The sequence below is a fragment of the Chiloscyllium punctatum genome, chromosome 23, assembly GCF_047496795.1.
Source record: "Chiloscyllium punctatum isolate Juve2018m chromosome 23, sChiPun1.3, whole genome shotgun sequence".
Lineage (NCBI taxonomy): Eukaryota > Metazoa > Chordata > Chondrichthyes > Orectolobiformes > Hemiscylliidae > Chiloscyllium > Chiloscyllium punctatum.
Genome location: NC_092761.1, coordinates 60,785,352 through 60,804,540, shown reverse-complemented (window position 1 = coordinate 60,804,540; position 19,189 = coordinate 60,785,352). Strand labels below are relative to the sequence as shown.

The window sequence follows — 19,189 nt, the reverse complement described above, 5'->3', positions numbered from 1 at the left end:
ATCATAACGAGAGACTAGCCTAAACAATGTGAAAAAGGTTATGAGGTTACCTCGCTCAGCTAACATGCCCAGTATCATTGCCTACAAAATGGCTTTATCTTTTAAATTCTTAGATTCCCAAAATGTAATTTAAATTCATAACATTCCCAGATCTCAAGCTCCAGGGAACAACACACACATTCAATCCATTAGGAGAAAGCGAGGACTGCAGATGCTGGAAATCAGAGTTGAGTGTGGGGTGCTGGAAAAGCACAGGTCAGGCAGCATCCGAGAAGCAGGAGAATCGAAATTTCAGGCATAAGCTCTTCACATTAGGAATGACAAGCCTGACTTGCTGTGCTTTTCCAGCACCACCCTCTTGACACAATCAATGTCAAGCAAATTATAGGAAGTATGGGTTGCGTGTTCCTGATGGATATCATCCTATTGTTAAAGTACCTATTCAAGATGGCTCAGCTAATAACCTTTTGTAGCACCATATTAAATCAGACCATTAAAGGTTAATCTTTTCACCAGCTTCTTTCCTGTCTGTCTATCTCTGTGTCCCTTGAACACATCAGTCAGTGAATGTAATTTACAGAAAAATGTTTTCTCTCACTCACACATGAACATCTTCCAAATTTCAGCCTTCGTGTTTTCCTAGCCTGTAAGGATAATGAGACATTCACTTCCCAGAACAGTCAAGATGAGGGAGCCGAGCTTCATAAATTCAAATCTGCTCAGTGTGTTATACATGAAAATATATCAGGATTGTTCTATTACGTGCATATTCCACTCAGCTTATTAAATCACAAGTTATTTTCCTATTGAGTATGAGTTTTGTGGACTTTTTCATATAAACCAGCAACTTATCTATCAGACATCCCACTGTGAAATATGCACGCCTCCAGCGTGAGAAGGAAGTACTGCCACACATTCCACAAGTGAACAAATGTTATCACCTTACTTACACCATTCCATTGACACTAAGAACAGATGTCCCCAATTTTTCTGAACAAATGCTGCCCCGCCCAACCCGTGGTTGAGTGCTTTTCCACATCTCCTTAGCAGATGTAAGGCTATCAATTTTCTCACTACGGTCTTAAAATAAGTGGTTGGTGAGATTAGATTACTTACAATGTGGAAAAAGGCCCTTCGGCCCAACAAGTCCACACCGACCCGCCAAAGCGCAACCCACCCAAACCGATTCCCCTACATTTTACCCCTACACCTAACACTACAGGCAATTTAGCATGGCCAATCCACCTAACCTGCACATGTTTGGACTGTGGGAGGAAACCGGAGCACCTGGAGGAAACCAACGCAGACATGGGGAGAACATGCAAACTCCACACAGTCAGTCGCCTAAGGTGGGAATTGAACCCGGGTTTCTGGCACTGTGAGGCAACAGTACTAACCACTGTGCCACCCAAAAAAGAAAAAACACTTAACACACTGATGCGCACACAGTGACTCGCATGTATGGCAGGTAGTTGATGCTTTGATTTTAATTTTTCAAAACTCTCTTGATTCAGGGGTGGACCCATTAACTGCAAGAGATTGAATGTAACACCTTTTTCAAAATGGGAGGCAGACTGAAAGCAGGAAACTACAGCCCAATTAGCTGAATATCTATTGGGGAAAAGGTTAGAAACTATTTTTAAAATAGTTATAGCAGGGCATTTGGATACGTTCAAGATCATAAAGCAGAGTTAACATGTTTTTGTGAAACTGAAATCATTGTGCTGAAGGGGACCCAGTGGATGTACCTTTGGATTTTCAGAAAGTAATTGATATGGTGCTACAAAAGGTTGTTCTAAGAAATAAAAGCTGGCGTGGGTCAGCATATTGGCATGGATAGAAGAAACAGACTAAAAACACACTGGCTAATTAGAAATAGACTAAAAGAGTAATTTTCAGGTTGGCAAGGTAAAACAAGCGCTGTGAAACAGGGGTCAGGCCTCAACTGTTTACAATTTATATAAATAACTTAAATGATAAAATAGTACTGGTGCCAAATTTGCTGATGACAAACAAAGCAAACTGTGAAGAGCACATGATTGCAAGAAAAATTGACAGGTTAATTGAGGGCAAAGATGTGGCAAATAGGTATAATGTGGGGAAATTGAAATTTGAAGTATTCTTCTCCAATTTTGCCTTTTTAAAAACAGTTGCAAATGCCTCTATTTAAGTTGAAGACTTTAAAACACAGGAAGTGTTTATGAAATATATGAATGAAGCAGCAATCTTTTGACAATGCATAAACTTAACCCCAATTATCTCTGACATTTTTGCAAATGTTCTTTAAGCAGGCAAGGTGTTCTAAAAATTATTTTATTGGCCAATATGTTGCATCAATATGTAAACAGCAAGTTCACAGAATGACACCAGCATTACAAATCTAAATATAAATTTACTCTTTCCTGAAATTAACCTGCTTGTTTATTGATGAGACCAATAAACTCCAGGAAAAGAGTATTTCAACATAACTGGTCAACTTGGTCTTTAAAAAACAAATATAAATAAAACAAAAGCAAATGAAACAAATATAGCATCACACAAAAAAAGTGGTTAGTTTAAATTGTCCTAGGTTATGTTTGATTTGTTTAAATCAAATTTAAAGATTTCACACCATTAATTTAAAATACATACCCAATAATTGATAAGGTATTGTTGCTCCATAAAGCCTGAGCAATGATCGACTTTGTTATATGTTCTCAAAGGACAGAAAACATCTTTACAGCAAGTGTCCCTCACAACTCGCAGATATTTAACTGTTACTGACAAGGACCTTCTATAAATTTCCAGTGCAGATGTAAACTTAAAAGTCTTTATAAACCTGGAGGGGGAAAATTGCAGGTTGATGATAATTGCCATGCACTTAAAAGGCTGAATCACATCACCTGACCTCTCTCTCAATCATGTTCTCCCCAGCAAAATAATTAGAGTGGCATTTAGTGGAGAACATTCTGCAAATGACGACATTCATCTGGGGACAATAGGGTTTTAGCAGGTCGATAACATTCTTAAATTCAGACATCTCCCCACAAGGGGCTAGATTTACAAAACCAAGTAAGAACGGAAAATAAAAGCAATAAAAAAAGTGAATTGAAAAGGTATGCAATTGTAAGTTGTCAAATAATGATTCTTGCATTTGGTAGTTAAACTATCCTTTCCTAGAATTAGACAATTTAGAAATCACCATTCCTTTTCCTTAAAAATGGTCTTGAGATATATTTTCAATGTAACCAAACATTACATCTTCAATTTAAGTTTTCAGAAAAATGATTAAAAATTTTTAAAACTCAATACAATTAAATAAAAGCAGCAAAATAATTTATGAACCAATTGTTATTTTAAAAAAAAAGACACACATTTTCTGAACACATCTTTATCTCGACTCATTTTTGAGAAGATTAATTGCTAAAGTGAATTTAGCTTCCCACTGCAAATGAATTATTTCCACGCCGAACACAAATGCACTGATGCAATCTTCTTCATTGAGGTATTTCTACAGTGTCCATCCCAAGCATCGAATGACGATAACACAGACTGTAGTGCTTTGACGTACACTGTGGGTGGGGGAAGGGGGGGAAACGTAGGGAGACAAAATGTATGATAAATTTGTGAAAAGATTTGTAGCTCTGGTGCTCATTGTTGTGGTTCTGTTCGCCGAGCTGGGAATTTGTGTTGCAGACGTTTCGTCCCCTGTCTAGGTGACATCCTCAGTGCTTGGGAGCCTCCTGTGAAGCGCTTCTGTGATCTTTCCTCCGGCATTTGTAGTGGTTTGAATCTGCCGCTTCCGGTTGTCAGTTCCAGCTGTCCGTTGCAGTGGCTGGTATATTGGGTCCAGGTCGATGTGCTTATTGATTGAATCTGTGGATCGGGGGCGAGATGTCTGCAACACAAATTCCCAGCTCGGCGAACAGAACCACAACATGTATGATAAATATATAGTGAAACCTGTCTTTTCAGTTGGTTTGATTATAGATGTCTGTTCTCAAGTACTTGTTCTTCAGATGCCTGAAACTGGACTTGAAACTGCACAGATTGCGTACCTAATAATTGATAGGATATTGTTGTTCCATAAAGTCTTAAGCAATGGTCAACTTTGTTATATAGAGTCATTGAGTCATAGAGATGTACAGTATGGAAACAGACCCTTCGGTCCAACCCATCCACACCAACCAGATATCCCAACCCAATCTAGTCCCATTTGCCAGCACCTGGCCCATATCCCTCCAAACTCTTCCTAATCATATACACATCCAGATGCCTTTTAAATGTTGCAATTGTACCAGCCTCCACCACTTCCTCTGGCAGCTCATTCCTTACATGTACCACTTTCTGCGTGAAAAAGTTGCCCCTTAGGTCTCTTTTATATCTTTTCCCTCTCACCCTAAACCTATACAGTCTAGTTCTGGACTTCCCCATCCCAAGGAAAAGACTTTGTCTATTTATCCTATCCATGCCGCTCATGACTTTGTAAACCTCTGTAAGATCACCCCTCAGCCCTAGCCTATTCAACCTCTCCGTATAGCTCAAATCCTCCAATCCTGGCAACATCCTTGTCAATCTTTTCTGAACCCTTTCAAGTTTCACAACATCTTTCCGATGTCCTCAGAGGACAGAAATCACCTTGATGGCCACTGTCTCTCATAACAGCAGTCTTTTCTAGCACTCGTGATAAATATTTTGTAACATTACATGATGCTATACTTTGAGCAATTTCCAAAGTTATATTCTTAATTTAGGGTGCAATGTCGGTCATCACAATAATAGTATCTCATGAAGCCTGGTGAAAAACTAGGCTTTCGGACACACAAAGTATTTTGTGAAAGAGAATTGATCTTCAGGATGGGGTGGGCCATTTATCAATAAGATTCTGCTGTCTCTTTCAAAAATATCATGCTAATCTGGTTGCAGCCAGAACTCCACTTGCCCATTTGTCCTCCTAGGGACGAGGCTATGTGGTATACTCTTTATAAAGATGCAATTTAGGTATCTGAAACCTTGAAAAGGCAGACCCCAACCTAATCTTTCAATTCTTAAAATGGAAGGGCCATGAGCAACTCATCAGAGATGTTTCATGATAAATTTCATCCAGAAATTCCAATATTTTTACACATTGTCATACAGAGTTCAGCATTTCTCTGTCCCACAACCATTAGATAGATAAAATCAAAGATCACTTGCAAGTATCCACAGTTCTTAGAGGAAGTATTTAAGGGAAACAAATTTTATTCTAATAGGCAACCTAATCCAGTTTTTGTACCTTTCGGGTTTTTATAGAAGACGCAGTTGTTTGCACACTTGTCTGGATGGGAGTCCCAGAAATCGATTCCACAACAACAGAGTGGAGGTAAATCTGTGTTCTGCAATTTAATCTTCTCCATCATCTGTGCTCTTAAGGCTTCTATATATCTGCAATAAGTTAAATACAACTGAATAGAACTTGAATAGAAGGCAGCTGATTCAGTCAAAAGAAATGGTAACCTGTTATTAGTGATTTTGAAGATACTCAACTCCAATTTGCCTAACATTCATCTATATCTTCAATTGTACTCATCCACCATCATCTCTCGTTCCTTCGTTATTAAAACTAAAGTTTACCATTAGGTGATTACTCAGCCTCTTATTGTTCACATATAACAAAAAATACTATACTCCAGGTCCATCAGCATTCCAAATAATCTACACTTAGTGAATGCTTGACAAATGTTCTGATGGGTCAGTCCCAAGTCTTTTGATTTTCAACTGTTAACAGGTTTGATATTTTCATTTTTATTTTAGCTGTACAAATTGAAAAGCACTGAAGAGAAAATGCTGGGTTCATTTTTCAAAGAGAATTTTAACCAACTTATTAAAACCTCTCTCCAGCACAGCGATCAAAGTTAATCCTAAAACATACAGGCCTTTCCTCCATCCAACTGCAATATGCACTGTACGCATTTCACATTCTTAAAAACTACAGTAAATTGAAAGTAATAATGTAAAACTCACAATATAATTAAAGTGTACATAGCGGAACATTTTTGTCACAGCTGTAAGTTACTGATAAATGACTAAAAATGTGAGGTTATTTCTCACTGGCTTATATGCAAAATCAATTAGTGAAACAGTTCCTACTTTGCGGGCAAAGCCCATTTGTCCCAACTTTCAAGAATCTATTTAACACAGTATTAGAGGAAGGTCAAATGATTATTTTCTTGTAATAATGGATTCCTTAAATCAATAAGTTTTACAATATTCATTGCCAGATCCAAAAGATTAACTATACTGCAATTAAATACACACTTACTTTCATTAAAAAAACTAACATGTTTTGTTGAAGGATTTGAAAAAGCTCTACTTCTGAATTAAGTTGGTAAACTATGTGCCCTTGAATCCCAAATCTCTTTATAGTTTTTTTTTCTTCCCCCTTCTGAGACAATCCACTTGTTTCTGCATTACCTAATACAGCTCCACATAATCAGACAAATTTTAATGATGTTCACTCTTGCCGCTTTTAATAACCAACATTTTATTCCTCCGTAAATGATACAATTACCTTAATTTACTTGCTCAATAATTTTGATCTTGCTTTTCTACCAAGCGAAATGTGAAGTTTGAAATTACTAAGATACACCATTTCTTTTAATTTCCCACTAAAATGTTAGCTTGCTTTCTCTTCACGGATGCTGCCTGACCTGCTGTGATCTCCAGCAATTTTTGTTTTTAATTCAGATTCCAGCATCTGCAGTAATTTGCTCCAACACAGTGTTTACTCTACTGCCACGTCTCTGAGATCAGTCACACATTTCTCTTTTGTCAAACTTTACCTTTATGTTATCTGAAACATTCACTGGAAATTATAATTAGGAGTATTGTTTAAACTGATTGGTCAAAAAGAAACAATCTTAACTCAACAGTTCTCTGCTCATGGCATCCGAATTGGCATGTACTACCAAACTGCAAGTACTTCCTCACTTATAAGGGAAAGCTAACAGATTATCATTACTGAAGTCTAAAAGAGAAATCAGTAGCAGACTTCAGGACACACTGATTAACCCTTCAGTTACAATAGCAATATCCTTTTGTTCAAGAAAGTCTCCAAAATCTACTCCCCAGCAAGAATTCTCTACAAGATACTAAAAATATATGTTTCAAACACTGTACATACATCTTGCACTAATAAAAAGCTGAGAAGCAAAGTTTGGTCACAGGATTTACTTCCTCTTGCAGTCACTATATAAAAAATCATTCTCCTAAAATACCTGGTGCTCTCCCTGTTGCGTTGGGCTTTGACTTGTTCAATTTTCTTTTGTTTCTCCTCTTCCTTCAACTGAGCAATCTTTTCACTTTCACCCATTAGCTCACTCTGCTGAGTCAGCTTAAGCATTCTTTTCTCTTCTGCTTCCCTTAGCTTCTCCTTCTCTTCCTTAATTCTGAAGAAAGATTTTTAAAGAAACATAAATACTGACTTGAAATAAAGACTGAAGATCGGTGTGAGTTACATGTTATTTACAAGCTAAGCACTTCATCTTAGTATCCATTGCTTTTGTTTTGTTTTTCCAAATGTAATTGCTGAGTAAACAGCTTGATTAGACATCATCAACACAAAAAAAATTTACAAATGCAAGTCTTTTGATACATTATGATTTCCAGAAGCGTTTGCAATTTGCTTCAAAAGGGATTATTCTCCTTAGAAGGAAAGCTAGTACAAGCGCTTACAATCATTAAGCATTTTGGTAAAACTGAACTGTCTGGTTGTGTATTGGCTGCACCATCACCATATGACACATTAGCATGCATGTGCAGAAACAGTGCTGCAGTGCTAGGTCGCTCCAAGCAATGGTTTGGGAGCTGCTTGTCACAAAGATAGTGTTACCCAGGTATTGACATTGGTACAAGGAACAAAACAAGATAACGTGCAAGTTCAGGAAACAATTCGAAAGGCAGGAAACCTGTTATAATTTGTTTGCAGCCAGTTTGAATTCAAGAACAATGAAGCTCTACACATTTATGTGCAGTCTGGTAGTATTACACACGCAGCATCCAGCAGGTCTTTGCCTTGTTATCCAAAATAAACTGCTGTTCTCTGAACAACGTGGGTAGTTTTCTGATGAGTAATTCCATATATTTCAAATCAATTTTTTTCAGTACATTACCTATTGTTAACTAAGTAGGTGAAAGACCCCATGATTTTAAAAAAAAGACGACATGGTGTAAAGAACGAACAAGCGTTTAATGGAATACTACAGAAATGGGCTATGTTCAGAATGAGTTTCCAAATGATTGAATAATCAAGAAATCAAAGGTTATGGATTCTAGGTGATTTGCAAAAGGGAAAAAGGCCATAAAACTGATAGCAAGGGGGCACTGGCTTGGCCTTTCTGCGCCTTTCCATTAACCTTCTTAGCTACCTCCCTGATGGCTGCATCCCTCAACCTGAACAGGAAGTCTTACCACCAGCACAGAAAAGATAAGGTCAGCCCTAAACACCATGGTCTTGCTGCTGGTCAGAGACTGGGGAAGTAATAATGCTGAACCAAGAAATAAATACTTTACATCAGCCTTTACAGTAGAAGGCACTAACAAGCATCTAAAAATATTAAATAATCAAATGGCAAAAGGTGGAGAGGAATTAAATACAAGAACTATCACAATAGAAAATGTGCTAGGGAAACATGAGGGACAGAAAGTCTTTTCTCGAGGGTAAAAGAGTTCAGAATTAGAGTGCATAGTTTTAAGATGTGAGGGGAAAGGTTTAAAAAGGGACCTGTCAGGCAACTTCTTCACACACGGAGTCATTCATATGTGGAAAGAATTGCCAGAGGAAGTGGTAGATGCAGGAACAGTTATAACATTTAAAAGACATTTGGACAGGTACATGAACAAGAAAGGTTTAGAGGGACATGGGCTAAATGTTGGCAAATGGGGCTAGTTTAGTTTGGGAGACCTGGTTGGCATGATTGAGTTGGAGGGAAGGGCTGTATGACTCTGACTCTACAGCTATAGGGGAGATGAGAATTTTTTTAAATGCAACAAATAGCTGGGATTTGGAATTCAAAAGCCTGACAGGGTAGTAGATGCAGATTTAATAATAACCTTCAGTAGAGAACTGGAAAAACACTTGAAGAAACAAATTGCAAGGAGTGGAAATAATTTGGACTTGTTTTCAAAAGAGTCGGTGCACACTTGATGGTCCAAATGGTTGTATGAAGCTGATTTTCTTTGTTCAGACTTATATAAAGAGTCTTCTACTGGAGTTCAAATATTAAAGGAGTTGGTCATTTTTCAGCATATGGTGTTAAGTATTTTTAGGTGCCAAATTCTCTGGACAATCCTACCAACAATTGCAACAAGACCAGCACTGGATTTTTCTAAATGCAGGCAGTGTGTAAGATACAAGTTTCAGCACTACCTTAACTGCTGAATGGCCTACTCCTGTTAAACTAAACTAACTCACTTAGCAATCCTCTTCTCATGCTCTCGCTGACGCTGATGTTCTTTCACCTGCTCTCGTTCAATATCCATGAAGAGGCGACGGTACATCAAATACTGGTTACCACGCTGGGAAAAAGAAAGATCAATCCAGAAATATATCGGCATTATTTCAATACTTTCAATTGCTCTAGTTAGCTGCAGAGTGCATGATGCTTGCTTCTGAAAGATAACCAGACACAAAGTAAGTAATTGTCTTTTAAACGTGCAGTACCCCTCCACATTAAACAGATTCTTGGACTTTCTTCATGAAATGAAAGCATCAAAAAAATCAAGTCGGTATATATTTTTATCTAAACACAGGAATTGATGTTTGGCTGTTAATACAGGATAAATTAAACCTCTAGTCAGCCTGCAACCTGGTATCTTTTAATGGGGTTTGGTTTACTTGCTAAAGGAAAAAAAAATCCACTTAATTACAATGAATTATGATAGCTAAGCCAGTTTCTGCTGAATCAAGTCCTCACATCAACATTCAAGGGGTTAGCTTTGACCATAAATTGTTTTTTATTCATTTTTGTGGAATATGGGTGTCGCTAGCTGGCCAACATTTATTGCCTGTCCCTAGTTGCCCTTGAGAAGGTGGTAGTGAACTGCACTCTTAAACTGCTGCAGTCTACCTACTGTGGGTTGATCCACAATGACATGAGGGAGGAAATTCCAGGATTTTGATCCAGCGACAGTGAAGGAATGGTGGTATATTTCCAAGTCACAATGGTGAGTGGCTTGGAAGGGAACTTACAGGTCATGGTGTTCACATGTATCTGCTTCCCCTGTCCAAATGGAAGTGGTCATGGGTTTTGACGGTGCTGTCTGAGGATCATGGGTGAAGTTCTATAGTGTATTTTGTAGATAGTACACACTGCTGCTACTGAGCATCAGCAGTGGAGAGTGTGACGCTTGTGGATGTAGTGCCAATCAAGCAGGCTGCTTTGTCCTGGATGGTGTCAAGCTCGAGTGTTGTAGGAGCTGCACCCATCCAGCCAAATGCCGAGTATTCCATTTGCACTCCTGTGTATTCCTGATTTGTGCCATGTAGATGGTGATGAACAGGCTTTGGGGAGTTAGGAGGTGAGTTACTCACTGCAGTATTCCTGGCCTCTGACTGCTCGTGTAGCCACTGTGTTTATGTGGTGAGTCCAATTGAGTTTCTGGTCAATGGTAACCCCCAGAATGTTGATAGTAGGAGATTTAGTGACTGTAACACCATTGAATATCAAGAGACGGTGGTTAGATTGTCTCTTATTGGTGATGGTCATAGCCTGGCTTTTGTGTGGCGTGAATGTTACTTGCCACTTGTAAGCCTAAACCTGGATATTGTCCAGACCATATTGCATTTAACTGGATTAAATCATAAGACTTACAACAGTTAGAGTTAACGCAAAACCTGAAACTACCGTAGCTACAAGTCTGCAATTTGGGAATAAACAGATGAGTAATTTGCCTCCACTTTCCCACAAATCCAGTCTCTCACAATGCATGAGTGAGGAGCGTGAAGGCATACTTCTCACTTTGATCAGTGCAAGTTCAACAACACCTTCAGGACAAAACTGTCCACCTAATCAGAACTTCATGCACCATGGACACAAGATGGCAGCAGTGTGCCACACCTACACGATGCACTGCAGAAACTCATCAAGGCTCCTTTGAAAGTGCCATCCAAACCCACAAATTATACCATATCAAAAGGACAATGGCAGCAAATGCATACAAACATTGCCATTTTGTTTTCTGATCCAAGCCACACAACATTCTGAATTGCAATACTGTCAAAATGCTGGAACTCTCTCCTAAACACTATGGGGAGTGTACCTGCATCTCTGAAGCTACAGTTCAAGAAGGCAGCTTAGCAACACCTACTCAAGTGATGGGTAATAAATACAAAACTTGCCAAGAATGTTCATAACCTAAGAAAGAAAAAGAAAGTCATCCTCTGGTGCATACCTAACTCCAGCCTTAGATACATAATCTCAGGGTAAGTAACGGAACACAAATTGACTGTTTTTTGCTTAGGTAATTACTATTTAATTTCTTAGTCACCAATTCAGCACTTGTAAGTTTTAAAAAAAAAAATAGCTAGACATGGAAGATAGCAGAAGCTAGGAGACATTCCTCATGCCTGTTACACCATTCAATATGATTATGGTTAAATCAATCATCGAGCTCAATACCCCCAATCCTTTCCTCCCCCCCCCCCCCCATATTTCTTGATCCCTTTAGCCACAAGAACTATATCTACCTTTCTTGAAAACACAATGCTATGGCCTCAGTCACTACTGTAGCGAATTTTACAGATTCATCACTCACTGGGTGAAGAAATTTCTCTTCAGTTCAGTCCTAAAAGGTTGCCCCTTAGCCTTAAACAACGATCAAAGACTACTGGTTCTGGACTGCCCCATTAGGAACATTCTGTTAGAAGTTTATAGATTTTTGAGATCCCCATTCCTCATTCTCCAAAATTCCAGTGAACACATTCCTAACTAACTCAATCTGTCCTCATAAATCAGTCCTGCCATCCCAGGAATCAATCGCTGCACTCCCTCTGTACCAAGAGTATTCTTCCTCAGAGAGGACGACCAAAACTGCACACAATATGCCAGCTGCGGCCAATGCCCTCTAACACCGTAGTAAAACTGTTCCTGTACTCAGCCCTGTAGTCACAAAAGGTGTCTTTACTGCTTTCAGCAACTGATGCACATGGATTATCATTTGAATAGTTGTCAATCTTCCTATTTTTGCTAACCTCACATTTTTCCACTGTATACTGTATCTGCTACTTATCAGCCTGTCTAAATCACACCGCAACATCTCTATCTCCTCTTCACAATTTACCTTTTCTCCCAGATGTATGTTATCTGGAAATTTTGAAATGTGACCTTTAGTTCCCCTCATCTAAATTATTAACATGTATTGTGAATAGCTGGGGTCCTGCCTGCCATTCAAAAAAGACCCATTTATTCCTGTCTGCTAGCCATTTTTCTGTCTGTCTCAATATACTACCTCCCAATCCCATGCACTTTAATTTTACACATTAATCTCTTATGTGAAACTTTGTTGAAAGCCTTTTGAAAGTCCGACAAGCTCCAGCCACTGGCTCCTCCAATCAATTATACTCATTACATCCTCAGAGAATTTTAATAAATTGTCAAACATGATTTCCCTTTTGTAAATTCAGGCGGACTGTGTCTAATTCTATTGCAGCACATACACAACATATAAGACAAGAAAAACAAATTTTTAGAGATTACCTCAGATAATTGCAACAACAATTCAATTACTCACATACCAGATTATTCGGCAGTTTTACTGGGTCTATTAGTTGAGGTTCTATGCACATTACACAGCTTCCACAATTAGTTTAACATGGCTGAAGTAATCAGAAACCATAGAATATTAAAAGATTTTTTGCTTTCCTTTCATGCAACCTCCCAAATTTAAAGGTAAGTTGTCCATTTCCATATGAAAAAGGTCAGTTCGGAGGTCTTACCTGCTTCTTTTTCTCTTCCTGGTCCACACCAGGTCTCAAGATCAGTGCTGCCTTATAGTCAGTACTAAACCCTACACAGGAACTTGAGGGGTAGGGTTCACAATAAAGTCGACTACAGGGCTGAAATAATAATTAACATACACAAAATCAACTAAGAGTCTACAGGGAAGAGCACAATCAATAACAAGGCTTAAGGGGTTAGAAAGTCACACATTTTATTTAAATGAATTTTAAACCCTTTTCTGGAATATGTACCTTTAATGTCAAAAGACTTTTTTCTCTTAATTCACTTTTTTAAGACTTAAATATCCATTTGCCATTATGTACATTACTTAATTCAAATCATCTGCTGGATGGCTAGTTTGTGAAGATGTCACACCAACAGCATAGGTTCAACTCTCATTTTTGACTGAGGTTAGAAGGTTCCCTCCTTCTCAACCTCTTCCCTTGCCCGAGGTATGGTGATTCTCAGTTTAAACCACCTCCAATCGTATCTCTCTCTCTCTCTCTCTCTCTCTCTGAGAGAGCAATGCTATGGTCCTCTGAAACAATGGCAACTTCACCTTGTAAAAAATAATTATAAAATATATGACTAAGTTACAGCAACAGGCGAAAACATCTAGGCTTCAATCAAATTGTCACAGGGTAAATTTTAAAACAATTCCATGAAACAATTAAGTACAAATCATGTTTTAAATATGCTAATATATTTGTAAAATATGCTTGCTTTGGATTAGATGTGGAAGATTTGCAAAGAATTAAGATAAACACTGAAATGGAAAACCATTACCCTTGGTTCAGAATTCTATACAATATGGAGACAACAGGAAAGAGAGAGATATTTTGCAATATCAGTTTTTACTGAAGTCGGTTACATATGGAAGCTAAAATTAAAACTGACTTTTCCATTCACCATGCGTTAAAAAAAGGCTTGGTGAGTCATTCATTTTGGTAAGACACACACACACACAGAGTCTATATTACTTAGAAAAGCTGGCAAAATGGAAACAGAGGTGAGGTAGTCCTGGTATCAAAGGGATGAAAATAGTAGGGAAAGAAAGGACCTTGGTTCAGAAAATCAGAACACAGAATTATTAAGTATACAGCTGCTAAATAACAAATGGAACAGCAACACTGGTAGTTTACACAACCATGTATAGTAATATAACTGGGCAGAGTCTACAATCAGGAAATCAAAGGAGCATATAACAAGAGCATAGCAATAAGTTTGGGAACCTTTAATCTTCATGGAAACTGGATGAACTAAATTGGCTCGGAAGATAAACTGACTGAATGCTTTGGAGGCAGTTTTCTCGAATATCGTATTGAAGAACCAGTTAGGGGATAGACTAGTTTAGATCTCATTGTGTAATGAGGGATTAATTAGGAGTATGATTCTCTGGGGATCATGGTATGACGAATGTCATGAGAAGAGTAATGCAGCCAAGTACAAAACTGTGGTCTTAATTTTAAACAAAGACAACGTACTGTCTGAAATTGGGAAATTAGCCTAAAAAATAATGATGGAAGTACTGGTTAACATTTAAATAATTCATAACTCAAAAGGAATATATAATTGCTTGGGAAGTTAAAACACCACTGAAATAGTACAGTATGACTTTATTAAATTTTGTTGCAATATTTAAACCAGACTGATTTTAATAAATATGCCCATGCAGCAAAGTCCCAATAGCAGAATACAGTCTGAAGCAACAGATCATTCACATCAAAGAGGCTACTATGCAAGTATACTACATGCCAATGATCAAGCAAGCTTGACTGTGCAACAACTAAAGTTGGTGCATGTAACCTGCCAGTCTCTGAAAACCACCACAGATTTACCAGCAAGGCACAACAGATATATCCCAGAGGTGGATCTAAAGCGTGTTTTTCTTTTTGTATTCACTAACAATCACAGACTCCCTACAGTGTGGAAACAAACCCTTCGGCCCAACAAGTCCACACTGACCCTCGGAAGAGTATCCCACCCAAACCCATTTCCCTACTCTATTACTCTACATTGACCCCTGACTAATGCACCTAACCTACACATCCCTGAACACTATGGGCAATTTAGCATGGCAAATTCACCTAATCCGCACATCTTTGGGCTGTGGGAGGAAACCGGACCACCCAGAGGAAACCCACACAGACACAGGAAGAATGTGCAAAATCCACACAGATAGTCACCTGAGGCTAGAATTGAACCCAGGTCCCTGGTGCTGTGAGGCAGCAGTGCTAACCACTGAACCACCGTGCCACCCAATTGTGGAATGTGGGGTTGCTTGTTGGCCAGCATTTATTGGCTGTACCCAAATACCCTTCAGGTGGTGGCGAGCTGCCCTTTTGAACCACAGTAGTCCACCTGCTGTAGGTTGACTCACAATGCCCTTACGGAAGGAATTCCAGGACTTTGACCCAGTGACAGTGAAGAAATGATGATATATTTCCAAGTCAGGACAGTGAGTGGCTTTGAGGGGACCTTGCAAGTGGTAGTGTTCCCATTTATCTGCTGCCTTTGTCATCTAGATGGAAGTGGTCATGGGTTTGGAAAGTGCTGCCTAAGGATCTTTAGTGAATTTCTGCAGTGCACTGCTGCTACTGAGCATCTGTGGTGGAGGGAGTGGATGCTTGTGGACATGGTACCAATCAAGGGAGCGACTTTGTTCTCAATGTTGTTAAGCTGTTGTAGCGTCACTCATTCAGGCAAGTGGGGAAGAGTGCCATCGTACTCCTGACTTGTGCCTTGTAGACAGTGGACAGGCTTTGGGAGAAAGGATTAGTGGTGCTGGAAGAGCACAGCAGTTCAGGCAGCATCCAAGTAGCTTCGAAATCGATGTTTCGGGCAAAAGCCCTTCATTAGCTTTATTCCTGCTGTGCTCTTCCAGCACCACTAATCCAGAATCTGGTTTCCAGCATCTGCAGTCATTGTTTTTACTTTGGGAGAAAGGAAGCAAGTCATACGGTACAGTATTCCTAGCCTCTGACCTGCTCATGTAACCACTCTGTTTATGTGGCGAGTCCATTAGAGTCTTTTGTCAATTGTAACCTGAAGGATGTTGATATTGGGGATTCAGTAATGCTAACACCACTGAATATAATGAAAAAAAATAAAAGAACTAAAGCTAAACATGTTGCACTTAGAGGCCACATTATGTGTAGAAACATTAGGGAATGACACGACTAATATTTTTATAATTAGCAAGTTTTGAGAAGATTTGTAGCTCAGGTTGAGGTTCTGGATATAAGTTTGCTCGCTGAGTTGGAAGGTTCATTTTCAGACGTTTCATCACCATACTAGGTAACATCATCGGTGAGCCTCAGGTGAAGCACTGGTGTTACTGACCCGTTTTCTATTTGTGTGTTGCACCTCAACACATAAATAGAAAGTGGGTTACTAACACCAGTGCTTCACGGGAGGCTGACTGATGATGTTACCTAGTATGGTGATGAAATGTCTGCAAACTAACCTTCCAGCTCAGCGAGCAAACTTATATCCAGAATTTTTATCATTGTTTAAAGTGACACCGGGAGATATCACAGAAAGTTAATATACCCTCTCAGAATTCAAGGCATTCATATTTCTTATCAAGACAGCGAAGATTTGTAAACTAGTGGAGATGAAAAATTGGATTTAAATTCTGTATTATATAAGGAATGATTGGAAGTTGTAAAAGCAATAGAATTTTGCACCAATTAAAATGTTACATTAATTTAAAATCACATATTTTAAATATGTGATTCCACTTCACTTCTCAGTATAACACAGTGTAGAATAATCTGGAAACCTAAGCCTTACCCTTTCATGTTGCAGCTCTGGTTGGAAATTAATATGTTTCCCATCCAACAATTTCTGAGACTGCTCCTGCAACTCTACAGGTAGGTCATGCTGGTCTTCCAAACACACAAACTCTCCTGCCATGTTCAGATGCGCCTCTGTTTGGGCTACTGGGTTCTGGAAAAGGAGAAGGTGCCTTGAATGATAAACTAGAAGGTCACTCTGTTGTCTTTTTATGTCTCCTCACAAAATTCTTACCACCATATAAAATCCACAGAAAAACTCGGAACCAGGTATTTAAAGGAATTTGGATACAGTACAGTAAATCAACAGCTTCATCTGCAGAAGTGTAATAGATATGGTAAGAATTTTTCTTTGGCCATTAATTCCACATATCATTGGGTTATCTGAACAATGGAATTTTAAAATGGCTTATAATTATGCAAGAAAACTACATGTTTCACTTTCCCTTTCAGAGCAGTTTGTAAAATAGCAGGGTATTGGTAAGGTCACAATTCAGCTGCACTTTGATAAATCAGGCAACACAAGTTCACGAAATTAAATCTAGGTAGAAACTAATAAAAACAAGATATATTACCTTTCTTTAAAAGTCCACATACAGTCTGTGCGGTTGAGGATCTTTTTACATCTTTAGTTTACTACAAAAGATGAATGCTAATACAAGAAGCCAGATAACAAAACCTTCCACCACCCCTGCCATTGGATGAGTACTAACCATCATTTTATTCAACTGCTTAATTACTTTGTAAATAAAGCTGCCATGCTTCCAAATATACAAGCCACAAGTATTACATTCACATTGGTTGTGGGCCAGTTGTTGGAGGGAATCCTGAGGGACAGGATTTACATGTTTTGGAAAAGCAAGGACCGATTAGGGATAGTCAACATGGCTGTATGTATAGGAAATCATGTCTCATGAACTTGATTGAGTTTTTTGAAGTAGTAACATAGAGGATGGAGGAGGGCAATGCAATGGATGTGATCTATATGGACTTCAGCAAGGCGTTCGACAAGGTTCCCCACGAGAGACTGGTTAACAAGGGTAGATCTCATGGAATACAGGGAGAAAGAGTCATTTGGATACAGAACTGGCTCAAAAGGTAGAAGACAGAGGGTGGTGGTGGAGGGTTGCTTTTCAGACTGGAGGCCTGTGACCAGTGGAGTGCCACAAGGATTGGTGCTGGGTCCAGTACTTTTTGTCATTTATAAAAATGATTTGGATGTGAACATAGGAGATATAGATAGTAAGTTGGCAGATGACACCAAAATTGGAAGTGTAGTGGACAGGGAAGAAGATTACCTCAAAGTACAAAGGGATCTTGATCAGGTGGGTCAATGGGCTGAGAAGTGACAGATGGAGTTTAATTTAGATAAATGTGAGATACTGCATTTTGGAAAAGCAATTCTTAGCAGGACTTGTGGGAAGGTCCTATGGTGTGTTGCTGCACAAAGAGACTCTGGAGTGCAGATTCACAGTTCCTTAAAAGTAGAGTTGCAAGTAGATAGGATAGTGCAGAAAGCATTTGATAGGAATGATGTTGTGAAACTTGAAATGGTTCAGAAAAGATTTACAAGGATGTTGCCAGGGTTGTAAGATTTGAGCTATAGGGAGAGGCTGAATAGGCTATTTTCCCTGGAGTATTGGAGGCTGAGGGGTGACCTGATAGAAATTTATAAAATCATGGGAAACATAGTTAGGGTGAATGGATAAGGTCTTTTCCCAGGGTAAGGGAGTCCGAAACTAGAGGGTATAGGTTTAAGGTGAGAGGGAAAAGATTTAAAAAGTACCTTAGGGGCAACTTCTTCACACAGAGGGTTGAGTGTGTATGGAATGAGCTGCCAGAGGAAGTGGAGGAGACTGGTACAATTGCAGCTTGTAAAAGGCATCTGGCTCGGTATACAAATAGGAAGGGTTAGAGGGATATGGGCCAAGTGCTGGCAAATGGGACTAGATTAGATTAGGATATCTATTTGGCATGGGTGAGTTGGACTGAAGGATCTGTTTCTGTGCTGTACATCTCTAATTTGATTATTGCTAAATCTCAAGTACTACAGCATGAGCCAGCACAATGGTTCAGTGATTAACAGTGCTGCCTCACAGCACCAGGGACCTAGATTCGATTCAAGTCTCAGGTGACTGTCTGTGAGTTTGCATGTTCTCCCCATGTCTGTGTGGGTTTCCTCTGGGTGCTCCGGTTTCCTCCCATAGTTCAAAGATTGGCCCTGCTCAAATTGCTCATCATGTCCAGGCTAGGTGGAACAGCCATGGGAAATGAGAATAGGGTATGGGGGTTGGTTTGGTTGGGATGCTGTTTGGAGGGTCGGTGTGGATTCGATGGCCTGAATGTCCTGCTTCCACACTGTCTGATTCTATAATCTTCAACCACTACTAAACTAGAAATAAAAATAGAAAATGCTGGAAATAACAACCAAGTTGC

The 19,189-nt window shown here is 39.1% G+C and overlaps 1 protein-coding gene across 1 annotated transcript in view; it reads right to left on the bottom strand.

Annotated features, from left to right (window-relative positions):
* Positions 1-2,299: 2,299 nt before the first annotated feature.
* ccdc15 (coiled-coil domain containing 15) overlaps positions 2,300-19,189 on the bottom strand; it is a 31,235-nt gene continuing 14,345 nt past the window's right edge. The window contains exons 6-11 of the mRNA XM_072593076.1: positions 16,752-16,907; positions 12,953-13,072; positions 9,431-9,534; positions 7,236-7,406; positions 5,255-5,403; positions 2,300-3,551 (exon numbers count right to left, since the gene is read on the bottom strand). Of these exons, the coding sequence (XP_072449177.1) occupies positions 3,436-3,551; positions 5,255-5,403; positions 7,236-7,406; positions 9,431-9,534; positions 12,953-13,072; positions 16,752-16,907 (816 nt within the window). The 3' untranslated portion in view covers positions 2,300-3,435. The remainder of the gene's footprint in view (positions 3,552-5,254; positions 5,404-7,235; positions 7,407-9,430; positions 9,535-12,952; positions 13,073-16,751; positions 16,908-19,189) is intronic.